This window comes from Salmo trutta, chromosome 28 (genome assembly GCF_901001165.1).
Source record: "Salmo trutta chromosome 28, fSalTru1.1, whole genome shotgun sequence".
Classification (NCBI taxonomy): Eukaryota; Metazoa; Chordata; class Actinopteri; order Salmoniformes; family Salmonidae; genus Salmo; species Salmo trutta.
Window position 1 is genome coordinate 22,618,622 of NC_042984.1, and position 27,433 is coordinate 22,646,054.

Sequence of the window (27,433 nt, forward strand, 5' to 3'; positions counted from 1 at the left end):
AACCACTACAGTATCGCATCTGCTGCCCCACTTGCGCAGCTTTTGAATGCAGTTGAAACCTACACGGGTTAAATTTGAACTGTTTTTTTTTACCCTATTACAGAAAACATCAGGTTTTTCTTTGATTAAAGTATACTTTGAATTAGGTAGAAACCAGGGCAGGACCAACAGCCTTGTACTTTACTGCACTGCCTTCTACCTTCTATGATTATTAATATAATTATTAACCCCAGTCAATACAAGAGAGGAAGGCAGCTCATGGCCAACTACACTGATGGTTTTAATGGGCCTGGAGGAGTCTATACAGATGTGCTGCTATTGAAGAGAGAGAGGCACAGACTGTCAGAAATCAGCTCTCTACTCTGTCCTCACCTTAGATTAGCCTTTCAAATGGGCAGTTTTTTATTTTCAGTTTTTTATTTTTACGTTCAATTCAAAAGCAAACCTTATAGCCTGAAGGAAAAGAGCAATGACAAACACAGTCAAATAAATTAAAGAATTATAATAGCAATGGGGGAAAAATGACTTTGTGATTTGGTTCTGCAGTAATGGTTCTGCAGTAATACTAATAAAAATGGAGGGAAATAACAGTCCAGAGGCTTTGAACGCTCCCTGCTAAAAAAACAGGGTTGTGTCTGAAAGACTAGAGTCACAAGAAGCCCTGGGCTGTGGAAATATCTCTGACCGTTTGGCAGGCAGAGGCCTCTGGCTGCTGTTTCATCCGCTATCTTAATTCTATTCTCTAAAATGTGTAGGAAATGTACTGCTTCATTTAATATTTGACACAAAAGAGCAGTTGGCTGCACCTGTCTTTTTCTCTCTCTCCTTTCCACGCAGCATCTCTATCCTCTCTCTCAGGTCTGAGATTTAAAGCCTATGAGAAATGTAAAGCATTATGTGTGTGTGTGTGTGTGTGTGTGTGTGTGTGTGTGTGTGTGTGTGTGTGTGTGTGTGTGCGTGTGTGTGTGTGCGCATGGGTGCGTCTCTGACACCTTACCTTCACAGTGCTTGCCATCCCCCTTGTAGCCCGACTTGCAGATGCATTTGTATGACTTGAGTGTATTCTGGCAGATGGCATCGGTGCTGCAGTTGTCAATTTGCTCTGCACACTCATCCACATCTGACAGACAGGGAGAGATGGAGGGAACAGTGAGGTCTAAGGACAATAACAACTAACAATGTTTACTACCCCCAGGTGGCTAATGTACAGTAGGGGAGGAGGGTCAATCATCGATCTGGCAAGCCATTCACCATATAGGATGTTCACTGTGGATACACAACCTCTGTAAAGTACCTGGTCAGACAGACAGACCACCACGAGAATACAAGCAGTCACACTTGATAAAGACAAAACAACTCAGCTCAATAAACCCTGCTACACTGTGGTATGTTTGACAGTTTAACAGTTCTCGGAAACCATGGTACTAATAAACAGTTAATTCAGGCGTTTTTGAAGAACCGATTGCTTCATAACAATAAATAAGTAGTTGAGTAATTATTATAATGCGTAAATAAACAGTCTATCATTGATTGATCTGTGATGAACCTCTGTTTGACTGGCTGCTGACTTGGACAATCTGTACCTCTGATACATGGGCCAGGAAATTGACTAAGAAGCCAATACTTTCATTGGGAGGATAAGATAGATAGCCCTCTGACATGGTAATGGACCAGAGTTAGAGGGAACAATTATGTTTATAAATATATAATCAGGCATGTGATCAAGAAAAAATATAAACTCAGGACAAATAGGATATTAGTTTGAGATCAATTTAAATACTTTATGAATAGAGGAGGATGTAAAAATCCCAACACTTCATCATATATTCTCATAAAAGATCACGCACATAGATATGGTAAATGATGGGTTTTATTAAAAGAGGTGACTGGTGAGTGAAGTGGGGCGGAGTGGGGTGGGCTCTATGGTGCCCTCCTCCCTAATCCCACCTGATCCCGGTTAGAGAGCCCAGATGTTTGGGATTACCCCCCGTTCGCAGGGTGGAAAAGCTTAACAAAGTTTACACAGCTTCCAATATCGACCCTTATCACAAATCTTCTCTCTGCTGGGGCCCTGAGGACTGATCCCAGGGGAACACTGGCTGAAATCTGAGCCCCGTTAGCTTAGCATCTACCCTGGGAGCCATAGACCATCACTTCCATGGACCTGACCACAGAGGACAATGACATTAGAAAACACATGCTGTTCTCCTCAGGGATAGAAACAGGCTGGATCTTTTCTCCTCACTGATTATCCTTAAGGATGAATAGGATAACCACCATTTGGAAAGGTTCTGTGATAGTCAAGCAAGCAACATTCCACATCAAACAGATTCATCTTTTAGTCAGGTTTAAGGATTCTAAGACTCTATGGTGATTAATATTAATTAACAACAAAAACGAAAGAATCTCACATTTCCACTTTACATTAATGCTCCTATCCGGGTCATCAATTCAACTCTAGATCATTAACTGTCTGGAGAAGGTGCACTTGGTTTTACTGCTAAATAATGCTTTGTTTTTATTAACACATTGTTCTAAAAATATATATTGTTACATCTCAGACAAGATGCAATAGAACACTTTGCACAACAAGATAAACTGTGGTATAATTTATGCATTCAAAAATCAGCCATTTAGGATTTGAGGCAACACACCTTGGAATTAATTAATATGCTGTTTGAAAAGAGTGTCAGTCTATCTGTCAAAATAAATCCTAATTGTGCATGCAGTCAGGCTTTAAAGTGATTCAGATGTAAGACTATTAGTGTAGCACCAAGATGTGAAACTTTTTTTAAAGTATCATGCTTGATTTGCAACTCTGAGCTGTTGACAATATAATATCCTGTATTACATAAACCACGAGTGAACTGTACAACGTATTTCCTAACAGACATACTAAATCAATAAAAATAAAAAACTTCAAACAGACTTCATAAACCCATTTATAAGGCCAATGTAGATGCTTCAGAAATCATTTATAAGCTAATGCAGTGCAGTTTCATTACGATCTATATGACCTGACTGTTCTCAACTTTCTATTTCTTCTTGTATCACCAATCTTGCAGAGATCAACCTCCTCAATCAGCAAACCTACTGTATCAGCAGACCCAACCATCACGAGCAACCACTTCACTCAAAACGCACAAGAGTGTGTGGGAAACTAATTTCTAAGCAAAGCCTACACAAACGAATCTGTTGTCTAGATTGGCTGACGCTAAACTCAACATTTCAACAAGCACTGCCATACTTTATACAGATATTATATTTCCACAAATCTGGACAACATTCAATTACACTGAACCTCCCTCTCCTCAACACTTAAGAACAGAGCAGAGCCAAGCTCAGTGTTTGCTGTGCAAGGCCAAGGCTCTCCAACCTCAGCATTTGTTCAATGCTCATAATATTATTCTACAATTAGATAGCACTGTATAGGAATGAGCTTCCAGTTTGATACACCCCTATAACTGATACGTTTCTGACTATCATGGAACAAGCACATCTCTGCTAGTGCTGTGTTCTTGAAGGCGACAGCAATTTGTGTCCCCCTAATTAGCTAAACGAGAGTGATGGAAGTGGATAATTATGCCAACACTTTGTGAGCTCATGAGCTGTCAGGTTAGATCAGGGAACAGAGTAATATATATGTTTTTAATCTACTTGAGTTCATATCTTGTTTACAGAAACGGTCATTTTTTTAAATGGCTCACAAATAACGACAGGTAGTTAGTCACTCATACTCCAGGAGTAATTCAATAAAGTGGCACTTTGAGCAAAAATAGAATCTTAGCCATGAAAAAAGAAAAGAGCACGTCAGATACATTTACAGTTGACATTTTAGTAATTTAGCAGACGCTGTTATCCAGAGTGACTTACAATTAGTGCATTCATCTTAAGATACCCAGATGAGACAACAACACATCACAATCGTATCAAGTACATTTTCCCTCAACAAAGTATTTATCAGCAAAGTGTTAGTGGGTAAAGAGAAGTGACTTTTTTTCTTTTTTCGGGGGGGGGGGGGTTCAGGTAGGGTTTCAGACTTTTTTGAAAGATGGGCAGGGACTCGGGCAGGTGCAGGTGCAGGTGCTCGGGTTGGGAAGTAGGGTTTGAGCATAGTCTGAAGGTAAAGAGGGGTAGTTCTCCTTGCTGCTCCATAGGCAAGCACCAGGGTCTTGAAAACTATGCAAACCTCGACTGAAAGTCAGTGGAGTGTGCGGAGGAGCGGGGTGACATGGGAGAACTTTGAAGGTTGAACACCAGGCGGGCTGCGGCCAACAGAGAGTTACAGTAGCCTAGACGGGAGATTTCAAGTGCCTGGATTAGGACCTGTGCCACTTCTTGTGTGAGTAAAGGTTGTACTCTACGGATGTTTTGGAGCATGAACTTGCAGGATCGAGTCACTGCTTTGATGTTTGCAGAGAACGACAGAGTGTTGTCCAGGGTCCCGCCAAGGTTCTTTGCACTCAGGTAGGGGCACACCGTGTCAACCGTGATGGAGAGGTCTTGGAGCAGGCGGGCCATTCCCAGGAGGAAGAGCAGCTCCATTTTGTCGAGGTTGAGCTTGAGATGGTGGGCCGACATCCAAGCTGAGATGTCTGCCAGGCACACAGAGATGTGTGTCGCCACCTGGGTGTCAGAAGGGCGGAAGGACAAAAGTAGTTGAGTGTCATCCGCATAGCAATGATAGAAGAGACTATGTGAGGATATGACAGAGCCGAGTGACTTGGTGTAAAGAGAAAACAGGAGAGGGCCTAGGGCCGAGCCCTGGGGGACACCAGTAGTGAGAGCACGTGGTGCAGACACAGATCCTCTCCACGCCATGCAATCCAGAATGCAATCCAGAAGTGTGCAGAGACGCCCAACCCTGAGAGGGTGCGGAGTAGGGTTGGGTGTTATACCATATATACCGTATATTAGGATATTTGGAAAAAGCCACAGGATGGTTTTTCAATACCGTTTTTCAATACCGTTAAGTAAATACCTGCAGTCAACTTGAGCAATACGTTAGGAGATAAAGAACATTGCGTTCTTCATTTTACCTGTCACATTATTATGAAGCTTATGGTAGTCCCCAGTCACCTGGTGTTTGTTTACAAGCACATAGCGACGAGAGTCTGCAGCCTTGTGAGTCAGTCACTGTTGTGCAGCATGCACCAGATGATCTAATTACAGTTTGGAATTCACAACTAAATGTTTGCCAGCTAGATATCTTATAACTATTAAGTTAACTGTCTAAAATGTGTTAAATGCTCCGCAGTTGTGCGTTTGGTTTGTTAATTTAGTAGCTAGTTAGCTATCTTCCAAAATCAAGCATTCACTTGGTAACAGCAGAGAATCCACTCCTGGATCAAGAGCCTAGCTGGCTAATATTTGTTTTGTGTGTGTAGCATTTTTGAGTTACTTGTATACATGTATAGTTAAGTCAGAAACTGTAGAAAATGTTTGCAATATGCTTGTTAGCATTGCTAACCTTCAGTTTAGAGAGTATCAGTGGAGTTTGAAAACAGCGCCCCTTGTGTTCAGTATTACTGAATATCCCGCTATGGCACAAGGTCGGTATGAAGGTATGATAATCTGGATACTGCTCAAACCGAGTAGGGAGGAGGATCTGACGGTTCACGGTGTTGAAGGCAGAGGATAGATCTAGAAGGATGAGAACAGAGGAGAGAGAGTCAGCTTTGGCAGAGCAGAGAGCCTCTGTGACACAGAGGAGAGCAGTCTCACTTGAGGAGGGGAGCGACTCTGGCCATCTTGAAGTCAGATGGGACGCAGCCAGTGGTCAGGGCTGAGTTGATAAGGGAAGTGAGGAATGGGAGAAGGTCTCCAGAGATGGTGTGGAGAAGTGAGGCGGGGATGGGGTCAAGAGGGTAGATTGTTGCGTGGCCGGACATAACTAGTTGCAGGATTTCGTCTGGAGAGGGGAGAAAGAGGTCAAGGCGTAGGGTAGTTCAGTGTGAGTGGGACCAGTGGACCCTGTAGGCTGAGTGAATGAGGAGTTGGTTGTTTAAATAAAAATGCACCCATCTAGGGAATTGGGTGCATTCCCTCTAACACATGTACAACAAAAGCTGAAAGAAGTTATTAGAAATCCAAAAGGCCTTTTTCCCTGTGAAAATAAACATGTCAGAATCAATAGGTCCTACGGTTCAGTCCCGAGGACAACCCTCTGAACACTTCAGAAACAAATTTGCCGAATGCATTCAGTAACGCTGCCCTCCAAATTGACTCATGCTACAGATGAAAAGCTTTGCTTTTTCAGGCCGTCTGTGTATGTAGATTTTTTTCTTTGGTGCTGATGTATCAAAGTTGTTGGGAACAAGTTAAGGCAGCAGATGTTGAAGTCAGTGATTTGAGACAAGGATGAATAAACAAAGTCAAAACAACAAAACGAAAGAACAAAAAAAATGTAAATTGGGAAATGGTCAGCTGTTTACCCAAATCCCTCATGGAAATGAATGTGTGAAATGTTGTATTGTTGCTGTAGTTCTGTTTTCATGTAGAAATTCACTTTTAAGTTTAGGAGCCCAGAAATACATACTTGATGTAAGTAAGTTGACCTTTCTGCTCAAAGCTTGAACCTACGGTTGGATCCCTAGGAAGACAAGTAGGCCAATGCACTTTCTCTGAGTAGAATCCCTGTAATGAGGCACATCATTCAAAGTCTGGTCTCTTCCCTTCATAGCTGGGCCGGGTTGGCTGGGTGCTCTTAATACCGCATGAAGTGAAAAAGAGAGCATGTCATGAACTAAGCCCTGGTTTAACAACCCAAATCCAGGAAAACTGCTGTGTTTCCAGGCTTTTCCTATCATCAGCCTGTAAATCTGTCACTGTGACTACACATGCTCTAGTCTTGACTGAACAACATTTTTCCTAGACTAGAGAGCAGAAGTGGAGATAGCTAATTGATTGAATCAAGTTAATTATTGCCTTGGTTTAACAAATATCTTCAGACAAATGTGGTTCCATCCTCACCATCATAGTACTCAGACATACAGCAAGTCAAGGAGTTTTTTCTGATATTTCGAGAAGAACAACCGTACAACTCTCTGAGTCCGCTGCTGTGCAGCCACGTCCAATACACGTCCAATACACTCCCCTGAGCCAGAGAGAGCTTCTAGGCCAGGGCTGTGGAGGTGAGACGTTGTCAGAGGTGCTTTCCCCCTCTGATTAATGGGCAGGTCCAGGGATAAGCGGTGTATTTAGCTGGGCCGGTCAGCTAAAAGGAAAGGGGTGTGTGAGTGCGAACAGGGCTGAGGGGAGAGGGGAGAGAGTGTGTGAGGGAGATTTGCCAAACTCAAGGTGTACAGTTCAAACACAGGGTAATGTTTACTTTGTGTGTTGAGACCCTGACTGTTTGCTCGAGTAATCCAGACCGCCCCCTGCCCTGTCCTGGGCAAACCCCCTTCCTCCTCCTACCACAGAAATAGACTGAATAATGCTGGGACACCCTATAGGGTAGACCCTTGGCAGAACAGAACGGCATGCTAGCACTAAGGCAAACAGAACAGTGATCCAGCCAGGCCAGTGTTGTTGTGGCTGACCAATACATAATGCCCAACAGGAATGTCAAGAGTCTGAGACTAAAATGAGTAATCCCAAATCCAGACAGGAATGCAGATCATTTTTTAGTCATAGAGTAATAATAGAAACAATAAACAGGATGGCCAGTCCATCATCATCACTCTTAAATCGTTTTTTAAGAATACCAATGGCAGTACTGATGGGGCTTGCGACTCAACACCATCTCTACATCAACACACCTTCTGATCTGCACACCTTCTGATCTGCACCGACTAGGGCAGGAGACCGGTGGTCTAAAAAAGGGTTTGATGAAATGCAGACGTCAACATTAGTGCACTTTTTTTAATCCTCCCCCTCCCCCGCCCAAAACCCCTCCAGCTCATGAAGGGATGCACTGTTTGACGTCCGGCAAAGCTTTTAAAAGTTGTGAATAAAAATATAAACTGCTTCCATTTGGGGCTGTTTCACCCATCCTTCACACACTCTAAATGTTTAGGAACTATGACCACTGACTTGATCCTGATCTTCTAAAAACAATGACACCAAACTTCAAACCTCTCCCTAGCTGGGTCCACCAACCATGCAGCAAAATAGTCTACTGTAGATGGATCTTACTGTACGGTAATAAGAAAAAGGAACAAAACAGAACACGACAGAAGAAAACAAACTGTTAAGAGTGTAAATAAGAGCTGTAGCAGCACTGCAAATGGATTATCCTGGTCTAATTTGAAACAGCACGGCAGGTGTTCATATCTAGCCAGGAGTAGCTACCATTCTACTGACACTAAATGAGACTGGGTAGGAAGCTCACAGGGTAGAATGTTGACACGTCATTGGGGTCTTACGTTGTGAGATGTTGGGCAGCTCCAGCTCATGTTATACTAGAGCATTAATGTGTGCCTTTCTCTACCAGAAAACAAAGAGAAGAACAAAGTTCTCTCTACCGGAGAACAAAGATCACTGGGCACAGACGTCTATTCCATGTTGATTCAATGTAATTTAATTGAAATGAAACAATGTTGATTCAACCAGTGTGTGCCCAGTGGGAATGTCCTTGCTCACCATCTGTTGCTTGGAGACCATCGTGCCCGGAGATGCTTTGAGTGACATTCTATTTTTACAGCCTTGAATGAACAGCTACCCTACAGCTACCCTACAGCTTCAGCTCAACCTTTCTGAATGGCGGTCAATGCCCTGTGGCTTTCTTGGGCTGCATCCGGTGTTTGGGGTGCCATGCTGTGCTGTGTCCATATAATTAGGATGAATGGCTGTGACGTGTGGCCACACTTGACTCATAGACCCTCCTATACCGTGGAAAAAACATATTACAGTAATGAAGTACACCACTGTATATACCTTATAGTGCTGTTATATACCTTAAACTAAATACCTTATAGTGCTGTTATATACCTTAAACTAAATACCTTATAGTGCTGTTATATACATTATAGTGCTGTTATATAACTTATACCATATATCTTATATTGCTGCTATATACTGAGCATCCGGAAAGTATTCTGACTCCTTCCCTTTTTCCACATTTTGTTACGTTATAGCCTTATTCTAAAATGGATTAAATAAATAAAAAATCCTCATCAATCTATGCACAATATCCCATAATGAAAAAGCAAAAACTGTTTTTTAGAAATGTTTGCAAATGTATCAAAATTAAACAACAGAAATACCTTATTTACATAAGTAATCAGACCCTTTGCTATGAGACTCAGGTGCATCCTGTTTCCATTGATCATCCTTGAGATGTTTCTACAACTTGATTGGAGTCCGCCTATGGTGAATTCAATTGATTGGACATGATTTGGAAAGGCACACACCTGTCTATATAAGGTCTCACAGTTGACAGTGCATGTCAGAGCAAAAACCAAGCCATGAGATCGAAGGAATGTCCGTAGAACACAGTGGCCTCCATCATTCTTAGATGGAAGAAGTTTGGAACCATCAAGACTGTTCCTAGAGCTGGCCACCTGGCCAAACGGAGCAATCGTGAGGAGAAGGGCCTTTGTCAGGGAGGTGACCAAGGACCCGATGGTCACTTTGACAGAGCTCTAGAGTTCCTCTGTGGAGATGGGAGAACCTTCCAGAAGGACAACCATCTCTGCGACACTCCACCAATCAGGCCTTTATGGTAGAGTGGCCAGACGGAAGCCACTTCTCAGTAAAAGGCACATGACAGCCCGCTTGGAATCTCAGACCATGAGAAACAAGATTCTCTGGTCTAATGAATCCAAGATTTTACTTTTTGGCCTGAATGCCAAGTGTCACGTCTGGAGGAAACCTGGCAACATCCCTACAGTGAAGCATGGTGGTGGCAGCATCATGCTGTGGGGATGTTTTTCCAGCGGCACGGACTGGCAGACTAGTCAGGATCGAGGGAAAGATGAACGGAGCAAAGTACAGAAAGATCCTTGATGAAAACCTACTCTGGAGCGCTCAGGATCTCAGACTGGGGTTCACCTTCCAACAGGACAACAACCCTAAGCACACAGCCAAGACAATGCAGGAGGCTTCAGGACATGTCTCTGAATATCCTTGAGTAGACCAGCCAAAGCCCAGACTTGAACCCGATCTAACATCTCCGGAGTGACCTGAAAATAGCTGTGCACCGATGCTCCCCATCCAACCTGATAGAGCTTGAGAGGATCTGCAGAACAGAATGGGAGAAACTCCCCAAATACAGGTGTGCCAAGCTTGTAACGTCATACCCAAGAAGACTCAAGGCTGCCAAAGGTGCTTCAACAAAGTACTTAGTAAAGGGTCGGAATACTTACAGTATGTAAATGCAATATTTGCAAACATTTCTACAAAACTGTTTTTGCTTTGTCATTATGGGGCATTGTGTGTAAATTGTGTAGAGTATGGGCCTGAGTCATGCCTGTCAATGCAACAGAATCCTACTCCGATGCCTTCTGCCTACAACAAAATCTCTTGAAAAGTTTTGCATACTAGGTCTTGCATAGTTCATCAAAGATTTTACTGAGGTACATCTCATATAAAAAATCTGTCAAACGAGGCCCTAATTAGGCCCTAATCTATGGATTTCACATGACTGGGAATACAGATATGCATCAGTTGGTCACAGATAGCTTAAAAAAAGTAGGGGTATGCATCAGAAAACCAGTCAGTATCTGGTGTGACCACCATTTGCCTCATACAGCACCACACATCTCCTTCGCATAGAGTTGATCAGGCTGTTGATTGTGGCCTGTGGAATGTTGTCCCACTCCTCTTCAATGGCTGTGCGAAGTTGCTGGATATTGGAAGGAACTGGAACACGCTGTCGTACACATCAATCCAGAGCATCCCAAACATGCTCAATGGGTGACATGTCTGGTGAGTATGCTGGCTATGGAAGAACTGGGACATTTTCAGCTCCCAGGAATTGTGCACAGATCCTTGCGACATGGGGCCGTGCATTATCATGCTGAAACATGAGGTGATGGCGGCGGATGAATGGCATGACAATGGGTCTCAGGATTTCATCATGGTATCTCTGTGCATTCAAATTGCCATCGATAAAATGCAATTGTGTTCATTGTCCGTAGCTTATCTCTGCCCATACCATAAACCCACCGCCACCAAGGAGCACTCTGTTCACAACGTTGACATCAGTAAACCACTCGCCGCACGACGCCATACAAGTTGTCTGCCATCTGCCTAGTACAGTTGAAATCGGGATTCTTCCGTGAAGAGCATTTTCCCAATGATGTCGGTTATGACGCTGAACTGCTGTCAGATCAAGACCCTGGTAAGGACGACAAGTACGCAGAGACGGTTTTTGACAGTTTGTGCAGAAATTATTTGGTTGTGCAAACTCACAGTTTCATCAGCTGTCCGGGTGGCTGGTCTCAGATGATCGCACAGGTGAAGACGCCAGATGTAGAGGTCCTGGGCTGCCGTGGTTACATGTGGTCTGCGGTTGTAAGGCCAGTTGGATGTACTGCCAAATTCTCTAAAACGATGTTGGAGGCGGCTTATGGTAGAGAAATTAACATTCAATTCTCTGTCAACAGCTCTGGTGGACATTCCTGCAGTCAGCATGCCAATTGCACGCTCCTTCAACTTGAGACATCTGTGGCATTGTGTTATGTGACAAAACTGCACATTTTAGAGTGGCCTTTTATTGTCCCCAGCACAAGTTGCACCTGTGTAATGATCATGGTGTTTAATCAGTTTCTTGATATGCCACACTTGTCAGGTGGATGGATTATCTTGGCAAAGGAGAAATGCTCAACAGCGATATAAACAAATATGTGCACAAGATTTGAGAGAAATAACCTTTTTGTGCGTTTGGAAAATTTCTGGGATCTTTAATTTCAGCTCATGAAACATGGGATCAACATTAGAGAAAGGAAAGGGAAAGGGGGATACCTAGTCAGTTGTACAACTGAATGCCTTCAGCTGAAATGTGTCTGCTGCATTTAACCCAAACCCTCTGAATCAGAGAGTTGCGGGGGGCTGCCTTAATCAACATCCATGTCTTCGGCGCCCAGGGAACAGTACATGTTGCGTTTATATTTTTGTTCAGTATATATACCTTATAGTGCAGTTATATACCTTATAGTGTTGTTATATGCCTTATAGTGTTGTTATGTACCTAATAGTGCTGTTATATACCTTATAGTCCTGTTATATAGCTTATACTACATCCACTAAAAGTATGTGGACATCCCTTCAAATTAGTGGATTTGGCTATTTCAGCCACACCCGTTGCTGACACGTGTATAAAATCGAGCACACAGCCAAGCAATCTCCATAGACAAACATTGCCAGTAGAATGGCCCGTACTGAAGAGCTAAGTGACTTTCAACCTTTCCAACAAGTTAGTTTGTCAAATTTTGGTCAACTGTAAGTGCTGTTATTGTGAAGTGGAAACGACTAGGAGCAACAACTGCTCAGCAGCACCCATGCACAAAGCGAGGTCCATACAGAAATAGTTTGATATAGTGTTGTTATATACCTGATGGTGTTGTTACCTTATAGAGCTGTTATATACCTTACAGGGCTGTTATATACCTTATACTATATACCTTATACTGCTGTTATATACCTTATGCTATACCTTATAGTGTTGTTATATACCCTATAGTATTGTTAAACTCCTTAGTGTTGTTATATAAGGCCCGAGGGGGTGAGGTATATGGCCAAATAGCCCTTACACAGCCTGGAGGTGTGTTGGGTCATATATTTCCAATATACCACAGCTAAGAGCTGTTCTTTCACACGACGCAATGCAGAGTGCTAGGACACAGCCCTTAGCCGTGGTATACTGGCCATATATCCCAAACCCCAGAGGTGCCTTATTGCTATTATAAACTGGTTACCACATAATTAGAGCAGAAAACATTTATGTTTTGTCATACCCATGGTATATGGTTGGCATTCTCTTTACAAGCTTCACCTAGAACGCTTTCCAACAATCTTGAAGGAGTTCCCACATATGCTGAGCACTTGTTGGCTGCTTTTCCTTCACTCTGTGGTCCAACTCATCCCAAACCATCTCAATTGGGTTGAGGTTGGGTGATTGTGGAGGACAGGTCATCTGATGCAGCACTCCATCACTCTCCTTCTTGGTTAAATAGCCCTTACACAACCTGGAGGTGTGTTGGGTCATTGACCTGTTGAAAAACAAATGATAGTCCCACTAAGCGCAAACCAGCCTTGAATTCTAAATAAATCACAGACAGTGTCACCAGCAAAGCACCCCCACACCATCACACCTCCTCCTCCATGCTTCATGGTGTGAACCACACATGCAGAGATCATCCGCTCACCTACTCTGCGTCACACAAAGACACGGCGGTTGGAACCAAAAATCTAAAATGTTGACTAATCAGACCAGAGTTCAGATTTCCACCGGTCTAATGTCCATTGCTCGTGTTTCTTGGCCCAAGCGAGTCTCTTCTTCTTATTGGTGTCCTTTAGTAGTTGTTTCTTTGCAGCAATTCGACCATGAAGGCCTGATTCACGCAGTCTCTTCTGAACAGTTGATGTTGAGATGTGTCTGTTACTTGAACTCTGTGAAGGATTTATTTGGGCTGCAATTTCTAAGGCTGGTAACTCTAATGAACATATCCTCTGCAGCAGAGGTAACTCTGGGTCTTCCTTTCCTGTGGCGGTCCTCATGAGAGCCAGTTTCATCATAGCGTTTGATGCTTTTTGCAACTGCATTTGAAGAAACTTACAAAATTCTTTACATTTTCTGGATTGACTGACCTTCATGTCTTATAGCAATGATGGACTGTCGTTTCTCTTTGCTTATTTGATCTATTCTTGCCCTAATATGGACTCGTTTTCTTTTACCAAATAGGGCTATCTTCTGTATACCACCCCTACCTTGTCACAACACAACTGATTGGCTCAAACGCATTTAAGAAGGAAAGACATTCCACAAATGAACTTTTAACAAGGTACCCCTGTTAATTGAAATGCATTCCAGGTGACTACCTCATGAAGAGAATGTCAAGAGTGTGCAAAGCTGTCATCAAGGCAAAGGGTGGCTACTTTAAAGAATCTCAAATATAAATTATATTTGGATTTGTTTAACACTTTTTTGGTTACTACATGATTCCAAATGTGTTATTTCATAGCTTTAATGTCTTCTCTATTATTCTACAATGTAGGAAAAAGTAAAAATTAAGAAAAACCCTTGAATGACTAGGTGTGTCCAAACTTTTGGCTGGTACTGTATGTGTCACGCCCTGATCTGTTTCACTTGTCTTTGTGCTTGTCTCCAACCCCCTCCAGATGCCGCCCATCTTCCCCATTTTCCCCTGTGTATTTATACCTGTGTTCTCTGTTTGCTTGTTGCCAGTTTGTTTTGTTCGTAGAACCTACCTGCGTTTTTCCCCTTGCTCCTGTCTTGTCTAAGTTCCTGTCCTCTAGTTTTCCCGGCGTTGACCATTCTGCCTGTCCTGACCCTGCCTGCCATCCTGTACCTTTGCCCCACTACTCTGGATTACCGACTTCTGCCTGCCCTGACCCTGAGCCTGCCTGCTGTCCTGTACCTTTGCCCCTGTAAACATTGTTACTTCGACAGTCTGCATCTGGGTCTTACCTTAAATGTGATAGTATGTCGTGACTGTACATTCAATAATCTGATGACTGTTATTTATCTAACTAACTATGTTAAATTGTTACCCTTTTTTAAATTCATCATGTAACAATTAACTCATTAGAATTTGGGGTACTACGAGAACGGTTGATTAAAGAGTTACCATCTCCCGAATTAAACTCTAAAGGTCTTTACCTATCACATCCATAAACAGTCAATTTATTAATCCTAACCTCGTATCATATCATCATTCTGAACAAAATCCAGTGCCTTACTTGTGATTCAATACTACACAAATTGGTTTCATTAATTATTTACAAGCTAACTAAATGGTAACACAGAATAAACATGTTTCTCTCCTAACCGGGCCTTCTTGGAAAGGGGGTTTGTTGGGCCTTTACACGGCACGCTAAGGCTCTGATTGTCCAAAGGGGTCCCCACCCGTCTTCTATTGTTCTCCTCTACAGTCGTCTGGGATCTGGTGACTTGTTGTGTAGTCCTGAACAAAACTACAGTATATTCTACTTCCATTTGTTCGGGAAGATGCTTCTTTGAAGATAGTCTAGCCAGCCGTGTCGATGGTTCTCAGTGTGAGAGTAGCATACTACGGTGATTTGTAGTAGAATGATCCCACTTGCTTGATTTAACCCAACTTGATCCCAAATTTGCTTTTCTTGATACTTTACTTAAGATAGCTAATTAGCTGTACCAGTGATTGTCCGGGAGGTGACTTTATCGTTTCTACCTCGTGTTGAGATTTCAGAGTTCAAACCACTTTAAACGTGAGCTGCAGCTCAACGTCTCTCTGGTCTGATAGGTTAATTCTTAACCCATCATTTTATACAGTTTGTTAGAAAGGGAGGTTCCGTCAGGCTGACACGCTTTCTGACCTCACTCAGGGGCGTGGTTTGTCACTGTGCAAAGTTATGTAAAACTCTTATCTCTTATGGCACAACGCATCGGATGGACACTTCACTCTTTTCAAGTTACAGTATTTCCTTTATAACATTTGTTTTTGACTAAATAACAAAATAACACATAATATGACATTAGTGTTCAAACGAAGACACATTCCTCTGGTGAACATTGGAGAGGGAGAGAGCTGAATGTTCTGTCCTTGATTACAACAGGGAGTGAACTGTCAACCCCCACCAGTTCCCTTGTCCCCCCTCTGTGGGTGAGAGCGGGTTTGGTTGAGGCTATTTATTGCAAAGCTGATCTGACCTACTTGGAGCCTCACAGGACAGTCATGACATATACCTTATACTATATAGCTTATTTTGCTGTTATATACCTCATAGTGCTGTTATATGCCTGATAAAGCTGTTATATATCTTATAGTGCTGTAATTAAGTAATGAGGCCCGAGGGGGTGTGGTATATGGCCAATATACCACGGCTAAGGGATGTTCTTATGCACAACGCAACGAGGAGTGCCTGGATACAGACCTTAGCCGTGGTATAATGGCCATATACCACAAACCCCCGAGGTGCCTTATTGTTATTATAAACTTGTTACCAACGTAATTAGAGCAGTAAAAATAAATGTTTTGTCATACCTGTGGTATACGGTCTGACATACCATATGCTGTCAGCCAATCAGCATTCAAGGCTCGAACCACCCAGTTTATAATATACCTTATGGTGCTGTTATATACCTTAAAATGTTGTTATATACCTTATAGTGCTGTTATATACCTTATACTACATACCTTATAGTGTTGTTATATACCTTATAGTGCTGCTATATACCTTACAGTGTTGTTAATTACCTTACAGTGTTGTTATATACCTTATACTATATTTATTTTTTTCTTTATTTAACCAGGTAGGCAAGTTGAGAACAAGTTCTCATTTACAATTGCGACCTGGCCAAGATAAAGCAAGCAGTTTGACACATACAACAACGCAGAGTTACACATGGAGTAAAACAAACATACAGTCAATAATATAGTAGAAAAATAAGTCTATATACAAAGTGAACAAATGAGGTGAGATAAGGGAGGTAAAGGCAAAAAAGGCCATGGTGGCGAAGTAAATACAATATAGCAAGTAAAACACTGGAATGGTAGATTTGCAGTGGAAGGAAGTGCAAAGTAGAAATAGAAATAATGGGGTGCAAAGGAGCAAAATAAATAAATAAATAAATAAATACAGTAGGGGAAGAGGTAGTTGTTTGGGCTAAATTATAGATGGGCTATGTACAGGTGCAGTAATCTGTGAGCTGCTCTGACAACTGGTGCTTAAAGCTAGTGAGGGAGATAAGTGTTTCCAGTTTCAGAGATTTTTGTAGTTCGTTCCAGTCATTGGCAGCAGAGAACTGGAAGGAGAGGCGGCCGAAGGAGAAATTGGCTTTGGGGGTGACCAGAGAGATATACCTGCTGGAGTGCGTGCTACAGGTGGGTGCTGCTATGGTGACCAGTGAGCTGAGATAAGGGGGAACTTTACCTAGCAGGGTCTTGTAGATGACCTGGTGCCAGTGGGATTGGCGACGAGTATGAAGCGAGGGCCAGCTAACGAGAGCGTAGAGGTCGCAGTGGTGGGTAGTATATGGGGCTTTGGTGACAAAATGGATGGCACTGTGATAGACTGCATCCAATTTATTGAGTAGGGTATTGGAGGCTATTTTGTAAATGACATCGCCGAAGTCGAGGATCGGTAGGATGGTCAGTTTTACGAGGGTATGTTTGGCAGCATGAGTGAAAGATGCTTTGTTGCGAAAACAGGAAGCCAATTCTAGATTTAACTTTGGATTGGAGATGTTTGATGTGAGTCTGGAAGGAGAGTTTACAGTCTAACCAGACACCTAGGTATTTGTAGTTGTCCACATATTCTAAGTCAGAACCATCCAGAGTAGTGATGCTGGACGGGCGGGCAGGTGCAGGCAGCGATCGGTTGAAGAGCATACATTTAGTTTTACTTGTATTTAAGAGCAGTTGGAGGCCACAGAAGGAGAGTTGTATGGCATTGAAGCTCATCTGGAGGGTAGTTAACACAGTGTCCAAAGAAGGGCCAGAAGTATACAGAATGGTGTCGTCTGTGTAGAGGTGGATCAGAGACTCACCAGCAGCAAGAGCGACATCATTGATGTATACAGAGAAAAGAGTCGGCCCAAGAATTGAACCCTGTGGCACCCCCATAGAGACTGCCAGAGGCCCGGACAACAGGCCCTCCGATTTGACACACTGAACTCTATCAGAGAAGTAGTTGGTGAACCAGGCGAGGCAATCATTTGAGAAACCAAGGCTGTTGAGTCTGCCGATGAGGATGTGGTGATTGACAGAGTCGAAAGCCTTGGCCAGGTCAATGAATACGGCTGCACATTATTGTTTCTTAGCGATGGCGGTTAAGATATCGTTTAGGACCTTGAGCGTGGCTGAGGTGCACCCATGACCAGCTCTGAAACCAGATTGCATAGCGGAGAATACCTTATAGTTCTGCTATATACCTTATATTGTTGTTATATACCTTATAGTGTTGTTATTTACCTTATACTATAGACCTTATAATGCTGCTATATACCTTATAGTGTTGTTATATACCTTATACTATATACCTTATAGTGAGTGCTGTTACAGTTTAAACCTTATATAGCTGTTATATACCTTATAGTGTTGTTATATACCTTATAGTGCTGTTATATACCTTATACTATATACTGTATATACTGTAACAGCACTCACTATAAGGTATATAGCATAAGATATATAGCAGCACTATAAGATATATAACAACACTATAACATATATAACAGTAATATAAGGTATATACTGTAACATCCCTCACTATACCTTATATTGCTGTTTTATACCTTATAGTGCCGTTATATACCTTATATTGCTGTTATGTACCTTACAGTGTCGTTATATACCTTATAGTGCTGCTATATACCCAATAGTGTTGTTATATACTTGATAGTGTTGGTATTTACCTTATTTTGCTGTTATATACCTTATATCTATACAGCCAGCGCTAACTGACATGACACTCTCCCCTGTGCACACAGCAATTAAATTAATTGGCGGCTGCTTTAGCAAGATACAGTACCAACGATAAAGAGGGCAACATAGCAATTACAGCAGAACTGTTAGTCTGATATTTTTTAGTTGCTTCCTGTCAAACTATGAAGTATAAAGGGAATGACTTTCTGTGTGCAAGTAGAGCATGGCAGTTCTTATCTGACATACCCTGTGTGTACATGACATAGACTGACCAGGTGAATCCAGGTGAAAGCTATGATCCCTTATTGATGTCACTTGTTAAATCCACTTCAATCAGTGTAGATGAAGGTGAGGAGACAGGTTAAAGAAGGATTTTTAAGACTTAAGACAAATGAGACATGGATTGTGTATGTGTGCCATTCAGAGAGTGAAAGGGCAAGACAAAAGATTTAAGTGCCTTTCAATGGGGTAGTAGGTGCCAGGCGCACGGGTTTGAGTGTGTCAAGAACTGTAACGCTGCTGGGTTTTTCACGCTTAACAGTTTCCCATGTGTATCAAGAATGGTCCACCACCCAAATGACATCCAGCCAACTTGACACAACAGTGGAAAGCATTGGAGTCAACATGGGCCAGCATCCCTGTGGAACACTTTCAACACCTTGTAGTCCATGCCCGACGAATTGAGGCTGTTCTGAGGGCAAATGGGGGTGAAACTCAATATTAGGAAGGCATTCCTAATGTTTTGTACACTCAGTGTATACAGCTCAAGGAATTAATGCCAGATGAGTGAAATTCTATTAGGGCTGTCCCCGACTAAAAAAAACTCTTGGTCGACCGAGAGTCATCCTGTTATTTCGATCAATCGATTGGTCGAAATATTGAAACTTATTTTTCCACATAGAGGCAGACACACCCTATGTGTTTGAATAAAATCAACTACATATGCACTGAGCTTGTCTGATGCTTTAAGCACACTGCTTGATTAAATAATTAAGACACACAAATGACTCAAGAAAGAGCCCGATGGTCACACTGTGTTAAAAAAAATGACAGGGAGAGTCTGTGTGACTGGCGCACGTTGTCTTGCTCTCTCCTCCCTACTGCAGGGAAAAGGCACCCCAGCACAGGAAGTGTTTATTGCTCTCCTCCCTACTGCAGGGAAAAGGCACCCCAGCACAGGAAGTGTTTATTGCGCTGTCCGTGCTGGAGCTGCAACATTCGTTTCTTACTTGTTTCTGACTGAAAAGTTCTGCTACCAAAATCCCTCATTTGTTTAGGAAAAACATTCCCTATTCCCTCAACCCTGCTCTCTTTACATGAAACATGTAAGCATCGCATGCATGTGACCAATAGGGCCGACCGATAGCCTATCATAATTACATCAATAAATTGGTTATGACAAACTCCAAAAACAGTAATGTCGACGGCAAAATGAATGCGGAAGACGTGAAAAAGAAACTCGAAACGGGCAAATGTTTGTTTACTGGTTGCTTGGGAGGAAAAAAGGGGAAGTCAGATCTGTGGAAGACATTTGACATAGTTGTGGAAACTACTGCAGATCCAGATGAAGGAGGGTATAGGAGCAGGCATTGTGTGAGTATTATGTGTGCCAAACAGTTGCTGTTTGATTACAATATTACCATTTGCATTAGTGTAAACAACAGTAAATAAATAAGTCTACCAGAGACTGTTCATATATATTTATTGGTTTGGCAAATTATTCAAAGCTCCCTTTATTATTTAATTGTAAAACTAAAATGCTTGATTGCATTTCAAAGCATGAATATCTCGTATGCTGTGTGATGGCATGAACGAATGAATGCTTGATTGATTGATACAGTAGCCTATTTTTTGAAATATGGGCCTAAGTTAGTTAGGTTATTAAGACTAAACAGGAGGCGCTCTTAGTCCTACAGCTCGATGGTGGTTATACAAGGATACTATACTCAGCCTACTAATGATAACGACATTAATGATTATTATAATGATGATCATAATGATAAATGTTCTCATAACAATAACAAGATCAAGAAAAAGGAGGGTATAGGAGCGAGAGCTTTGTGTATATTATGTGTGACAAACAGGTGCTGTTAGATTACAATGTCATTTTTCTGCATGTTTGGAACAGTGAAACAATCGAAATAAATTATAAGTAATACCAGTCTGTTCTATCGAGAGAAAAAAATGGTAAAGCCTTTATTACAGCATAGCAAAGATTCAAAACAGCCGAATCTGTGAAATTACTATAGCCGACATTTTGCATTTGCATGAGGCTTGGTGCTCACAGAATCAATCGGCTATTAAACAAACACTAAAACAGGCAACAGAAGCCAGATTTCTTATTTCTCTAGATATATATGGATGATTTATAAAGCCAGGCACATTTAACACTTGATTATTGATTACAGAGCTAATTAAATTGGGGTTTCCTCTCTCCTCAATTTTCTTAGACAATTAGGCTAAGGCAAGGGCTGTTTCCTCATCTCTGCTGCTGCTGCCTCCGCCGCATTGTTGTAAATCCCAATATGCTGGTTAACTTTGCTGTTATGCACATAGCAACATAGGGAAAGGCGCCAATTCTACTGGGAACTAAGGAATATGTTTCAGAACCGCGGACAGTGGCCGTATCCAACACCGGGAGAAAGCACATTTGTTATGAAATAATATTCGACATATTATCGTTGCACCATTATTTTGACATAATATAACCATATACAATTTCAGGAACACATGTCTTAGAGTGATGGACTGTGCCATCCCCGTGGCCTCCGCATGGATTAGCCCACTGAGACAGGCGCGAATCAGACATGTGTCTTGTGGACCGGGAATTTTTTTTTGCATTTGCGACTGCTTGACTAAAGAAATCTTGGTCGACCAACAGCCTATCGACCAAGCAATCAACCAGTCGACTAAATGGGGTCAGCCCTAAATTCAAGTAGAAGTAGAACGCATTCTTCACTGTGCTCAAATCGTTCTAATTACATAAAAGTGTCATCAGAGACAAACACTACCGTATATGGAATGATTGTTAATTTTGACGTGTGACTGACATCCATTAGACATCTCTGTTTCACATGAACAGCAATGCAATGTGAGACAGTCCATCTGGCTTCTCCTAATAGAACTATCAACACACTACTAAAGATAAAATAAAAGGGAAATAAAGAAGAAAACTGTTCATTTAAGAGTACATGGAAGATATTGGTTGTCGAATGGGGTAGTGCAACGTCTGGCACAGACTTCGAGCTATAGGGTTTATATACAGTATAAAGTGTTAACATCCTGGGATATCTTTCTACAATTATCCTCAATTTGAGAAGATCACAGCTTTTCTCATGACTCCTCTCACCGAGGAAGTGTCAGTTTTATTAGTGACGCCACCACTGTCGTTTCAGACCTAAAAAGCTTCAGCCAAACTCCATGTACTGCACCAAATAAATGAGCTAGTTTTTTTCATACAAAACATTCCTTGATGTGTTGTGTTTTTCCATTACTAAGCAGAATAAGAGCATTTCCTTTCATATACAGCAGTCCCCAAAGCTGGCGCTAACCTCAAGGAATGTAAACACAAGCAGTCTGTAAACAGGACTCTCTCTGGGCCCCCAACCCCCCTCCAACAAAACTGACTGACTGACCACCACAGACCAGCCTAATGACGTCCCTCACTGACCCCAAAATTCAAAGAGAGGCGCAGCTGCATTATTAGGCCAGGCCAAAGGGGTCTCAGGAGAAAGAGGTGTAAGGAGGAGGAACGTCGGGGACAATGGCAGCAAGGCTCTCCTCTGTTCTCCACTCCACTCCTCTCCACTCGAACCATGTTGAGCCTTAGTAGTGGAGAGAACAGAGAACTAAAGCAGACAATCCCACAGAGCAGACACTCACTCAGTGGATCACACCATTGCCAATCAGTGAGTCATGGAACAGAAAAATGGGGGGATTAATGATCTGAGAGCAGCCCCAGCTGTCGGCTCCTAACGGGGGACGGACAGGCCGGCCATCCAGTCGCTTGGAAACTCTCCTCTCCTTGCTGGAGCCATCAGCACTTTGAAGAGGGGGTTGTTGAGTGGCTCAGGCCCAGGGCTCAGGGCCTGGGTTCAGTGTACCATCAACTATGTTCTATATCCTCCCACTAACCGATGGGGACGCTGTCAGCGCCTCCGCACAGAGAACAAACAGCACAGAGAGAGAGAGAGAGAGAGAGAGAGAGAGAGAGAGAGAGAGAGAGAGAGAGAGAGAGAGAGAAACAGAAAGACAGAGAGAGAGAGAGAGAGAGAGAGAGAGAGAGAGACAGAGAGAGAGAGAGCTATCAGATGTCCCACCACAGCGCAGAGAACAAGTATTACAGGCCTCATTTGAAGCACACTTTTTACATTACAGCCCAATAAATAAATGGGCTTCTAAGAGCTAGGGGTCTCAGTTTGGGAGGGTGTAGAGGAACAGCCTGAGTCTGGCCCCATTATTTGGATTTGTGTGTCTTCATGTGTGTGTTGAGTGTAATCTTGTCAGTAAATGTTGGTGTTTTCACGTGCTTGTCCATGTATTTATGTAGGAAGGGAGGGAGGGTGAGTGTGTATGTTGGGACAGATTTTCACTGTCCTGTCCTGTCCATGTAGAAGCTACCCCTCTGTCAGCATTAAGACCATCCTAATTGAGCATAGGAGTGCTAGAGCGCTGGCATTGTGGGGTTGATCTGCTGGGTGCTGATAAAGTGGTTCCTCTGCTCCAGGGGAGAAGAAAAGGTGCCATGACAGAGTTATGAGGCGTGTAAAAAACCTGATTGCTTCCCCTGGGCAGTGGGCAGGCTCTGAATGCCCCATGACAACCCAGACCTGATTGCTTCCCCTGGGCAGTGGGCAGGTTCTGAATGCCCCATGACAACCCAAACCTGCAGACACAATCTCACACATCCAGAACAAGGCTCAGATACCAAGGCAGGAGCACTACTTCAGTCAAACCCCCAAACCGACTCCAGAAGGCTTCTCACAAATTAAATCTAAATAACTTATTTCATATAACTTAATACATATTTCTCTTTTGGAGGGAGCCCCAAATCCTGACGATTAATTTGACCCTGTGTCTGACAACACTGCGTACTGGCAAACCGTTTTCATTGGCTAACCCAAGCAGTGTCTTCTTAACAACCTAGAGTGTAACAAACACCTTAGAGCAAACAGACTTGTGTTTTTCCAACACAATAACAACAAAAATGTTACCCCTTCACCCAGGCCAAATCTATACATTTGCTGTGAACGCTTCTGACATTTTCTCTTTAGTAACCAAGAGTGGATCAGTCACAGAGAAAGAATAGTGATCCCATACAGTATTTCCCTAGTTCTGACACTTTAAATATTTCACACACCGTTGGCAAGGAGGAAGTGTATTGGTTTTACATTCCAGCAGCCAGGATGAAAGCAAGAGACTGGCCAGTGGTGGGGCCACAGAACTGGCCTGGGTCATGGCCTGTGCCAGACAGCCCAGTTTTTACACATGGCTGTAAACATGCATGCTAACTGGCTGATTGTGTTGTTCTCTACCATGCTTTGCCTACACTACGCCCCTCTAGAACCTCTGTCAAAGAGAAACTTAGAAACAATAGCATCATAGACAATAAACACCACGGCCGGCCCGCTCATTAGGCAGGATTATGCTGCAGATTAACGAGGGCGGCATTTTATGAGCTAAACTGACCAAGACGACCACAAACAACCACACATAAAACCTCACATGATTCTGGCCAAAAACAATGGCAATTTCTCTCAACCAGTGGCATATGGGCTTTTTAGGTGAGTGTTGATGCCGCCCTGTGATAAGCAATTCCCACTTTGTCAAAGCCAAGGGGGGCAAAATATTTTGCTTGTCCATTCCCAGCACGCCTCTCCAGGTTGCTGTTGGAGAGACCCATCTTTGCAGCGCTCCACCAACGTTTAGTCCAAAAATCATCTAACATAAATCATGTAGCAGATATAGGATATGGTAGAAAGATTATGTTGCTTTTTCTGTAGGAGATAAAATGTATGACAATTTAAAAAAAAAAAAAATGTTTTATTGCAAATAGATTGTGACTTCTATCAATTGAAATTGTCTGCATCATTTCCAATCCTGCAAATATATTATTTTAAATATACAGTTGAAGTCGGAAGTTTACATATACCTTAGCCAAATACATTTAAACTCAGTTTGGTTTCCTGTCAGGAGGAATGGGCCAAAATTCACCCAACGTATTGTGGGAAGCTTGTGGAAGGCTACCCGAAACATTTGACCCACGTTCAACAATATAAAGGCAATGCTACCAAATACTAATTGAGTGTATGTAAACTTCTGACCCACTGGGAATATGATAAAAGAAATAAAAGCTAAAATAAATCATTCTCTCTACTATTATTCTGACATTCCACATTCTTAAAATAAAGTGGTGATCCTAACTGACCTAAGACAGGGAATTTTTTACTAGGATTAAATGTCAGGAATTGTGAAAAACTGAAAAACTAAAATTTGGCTAAGGTGTATGTAAACTTCCGACTTCAACTGTATATTTGAATGTATATTATTTCCCTTAACCCTACCACCCCTCCCTTAATTGGAGTAAAGTAATGGACAACAACACTTACGATTCTGCTTCCAGCTTATAAATATTATATACATTTTACAGACACAGTATATTTTACAATAGTTCTCTTTTTTGTTGTTGTTATTTTTAGTCCCACCCTTCAGCTCCCCTCAACCCCTCCCATCTATCTCTGAACACCATCCAGTTTTGATTTCTATTTGTCATATATTTTTCAACTGTGCTGTGATGTTTCACAAAAGTTCTGAACCTTTCTATTCTCTCTTCTGAACCTTTCTATTTTCTACAGATTGTAAATTAAAGATGAACATTTTTGCTAAGAGTATTATATTATTGATCGAATGACTATGAGTCTTCAGATCTGAAAAATTGGAAGAGATGGACACTTTTTTCATCATGGAGGTTTTCCAGATCAACCCAAATGGCGCTCAATCAAATAAAAAATGCACTGTGATGTAAAACAAACAACATATCCTAAAAACTGGACAGGTCAGAGTAAAATGAACAATATGGAATGGACAATCACAACTGTTTCCACAAGTTTCACCCCATTATCAAGATCATGGGTTTCAAGTTTGTATCCGTAAATTTTTGACAAATTGATAAAAGAAGAAGAAAATAGCGAAGAAGAAAATACTTCTGCAGTCCCCGCTGTGTAAACACATTGCAAGTAGGCTCACGATAACTCCTCATAAAGTTGGTTAGCTGATATTCAGAGCTTAAATACCCACAATGATTAGTCATGGGAATCAGGACTAATAACACCAATGCATAGGCCTGTTTTACAAACGGTGGGCCTACCACGTGGATAAGCGTTCATAAAATTCCATTACGACTGACATGGTTGCTACACCCTAATAAGCACAAGCCAATGTCTACTGGACGTCTTAATTTGGTCCTGTCCGGGCGTCTTTTTTGGGTGTTTTACAAATGGTAGGCTTACCAAATAAAAGGGCATTTCTAAAATTCTATTTCAGGGAACACTGTAGGCTACACCTCAGTAAGCGCGGACCGACGCCAACGTCTTTTTTTGGTGCACTCCGGACTGGCATGGATTTCCACATTGGTTTTTTTGTTCAGTCCGGACCAACTCTAACCAATCATAGATGTCTATGTTTGGATCAGATTTGGTTCGTTCCAGACTAGAGCTTTGGTGGTCATGAAATTTTGTCAGCCGGTTATTGTCAAAAGACTGCCGGTCTCAAGGTAATTGACCATTAATTAACATAAACACGTTTATTGAGCGTAGAAGTGATCATTTGAAACAGGTAGATTTAAAGTTATTTGGCAACTTTGGTTGTGAATGATACAAAATGTAGAATGTCTTAGAAATCAAAAAATATATGGGCTGCATGATGTGACAATAGTCTATTGATGGTTTGAGAAAGAAGCAAAAAAAGCTTGGGCTCTGTTCCTTGCCTCTGGCTGCACAGCTGTTCTCTCATCAAGGGATCATATTTTCACCCATCATACTATTCTCAATTGAATCTTGTCTTTACTAATACAGTATCAGTCAAAAGTTTGGACACACCTATTCATTTCAGAGTTTTTCTTTATTTTTACTATTTTCTACATTGTACTCTCTGTTCATCATTTATGCATAGTCACTTTAACCATATCTACATGTACATACTACCTCAATCAGCCTGACTAACCGGTGTCTGTATGTAGCCTCGCTACTTTTATAGCCTCGCTACTGTATATAGCCTGTCTTTTTACTGTTGTTTTATTTCTTTACTTACCTATTGTTCACCTAACACCTTTTTTGCACTATTGGTTAGAGCCTGTAAGTAAGCATTTCACTGTAAGGTCTACACCTGTTGTATTCGGCATACGTGACAAATAAACTTTGATTTGATTTGATTAGGCTAATAGTGAAGACATCAAAACTATGAAAAAACACACATGGAATCATGTAGTAACCAAAAAAGTGTTAAACAAATCAAAATATATTTTATATTTGAGATTCTTCAAAAGCCACCCTTTGCCTTGATGACAGCTTTGCACACTCTTGGCATTCTCTCCACCAGTTTCATAATGTAGTCACCTGGAATGCATTTCAATTAACAGTTGTGCCTTGTTAAAAGGTAATGTGTGGAATTTCTTTCCTTCTTAATGCATTTCAGCCAATCATTTGTGTTGTGACAAAGTAGGGGTGGTAAAAGACCAAGTCCATATTATTATTATCACTATTATTCTACAGTATAGAAAATAGTAAAAAATAAAGAAAAAACCTTGAATGAGTAGGTGTGTCCAAACTTTTGACTGGTACTGTATGTGAAGGTTTTGATTTAGAATGGCCCGTTATCAAATGGACAGGAACCGGGCAGGGGAAAAA

At 41.9% G+C, this 27,433-nt stretch overlaps 1 protein-coding gene across 5 annotated transcripts in view; it reads right to left on the reverse strand.

Moving 5' to 3' along the window:
- The window catches only part of LOC115165820 (signal peptide, CUB and EGF-like domain-containing protein 3), a 113,856-nt gene that overhangs the window by 80,466 nt on the left and 5,957 nt on the right, over positions 1-27,433 (reverse strand). For all 5 annotated transcript variants that reach the window (XM_029719225.1, XM_029719226.1, XM_029719223.1 and 2 more), the window contains exon 2: positions 998-1,120. In XM_029719225.1, coding sequence (XP_029575085.1) covers positions 998-1,120 — 123 coding nt within the window. The remainder of the gene's footprint in view (positions 1-997; positions 1,121-27,433) is intronic.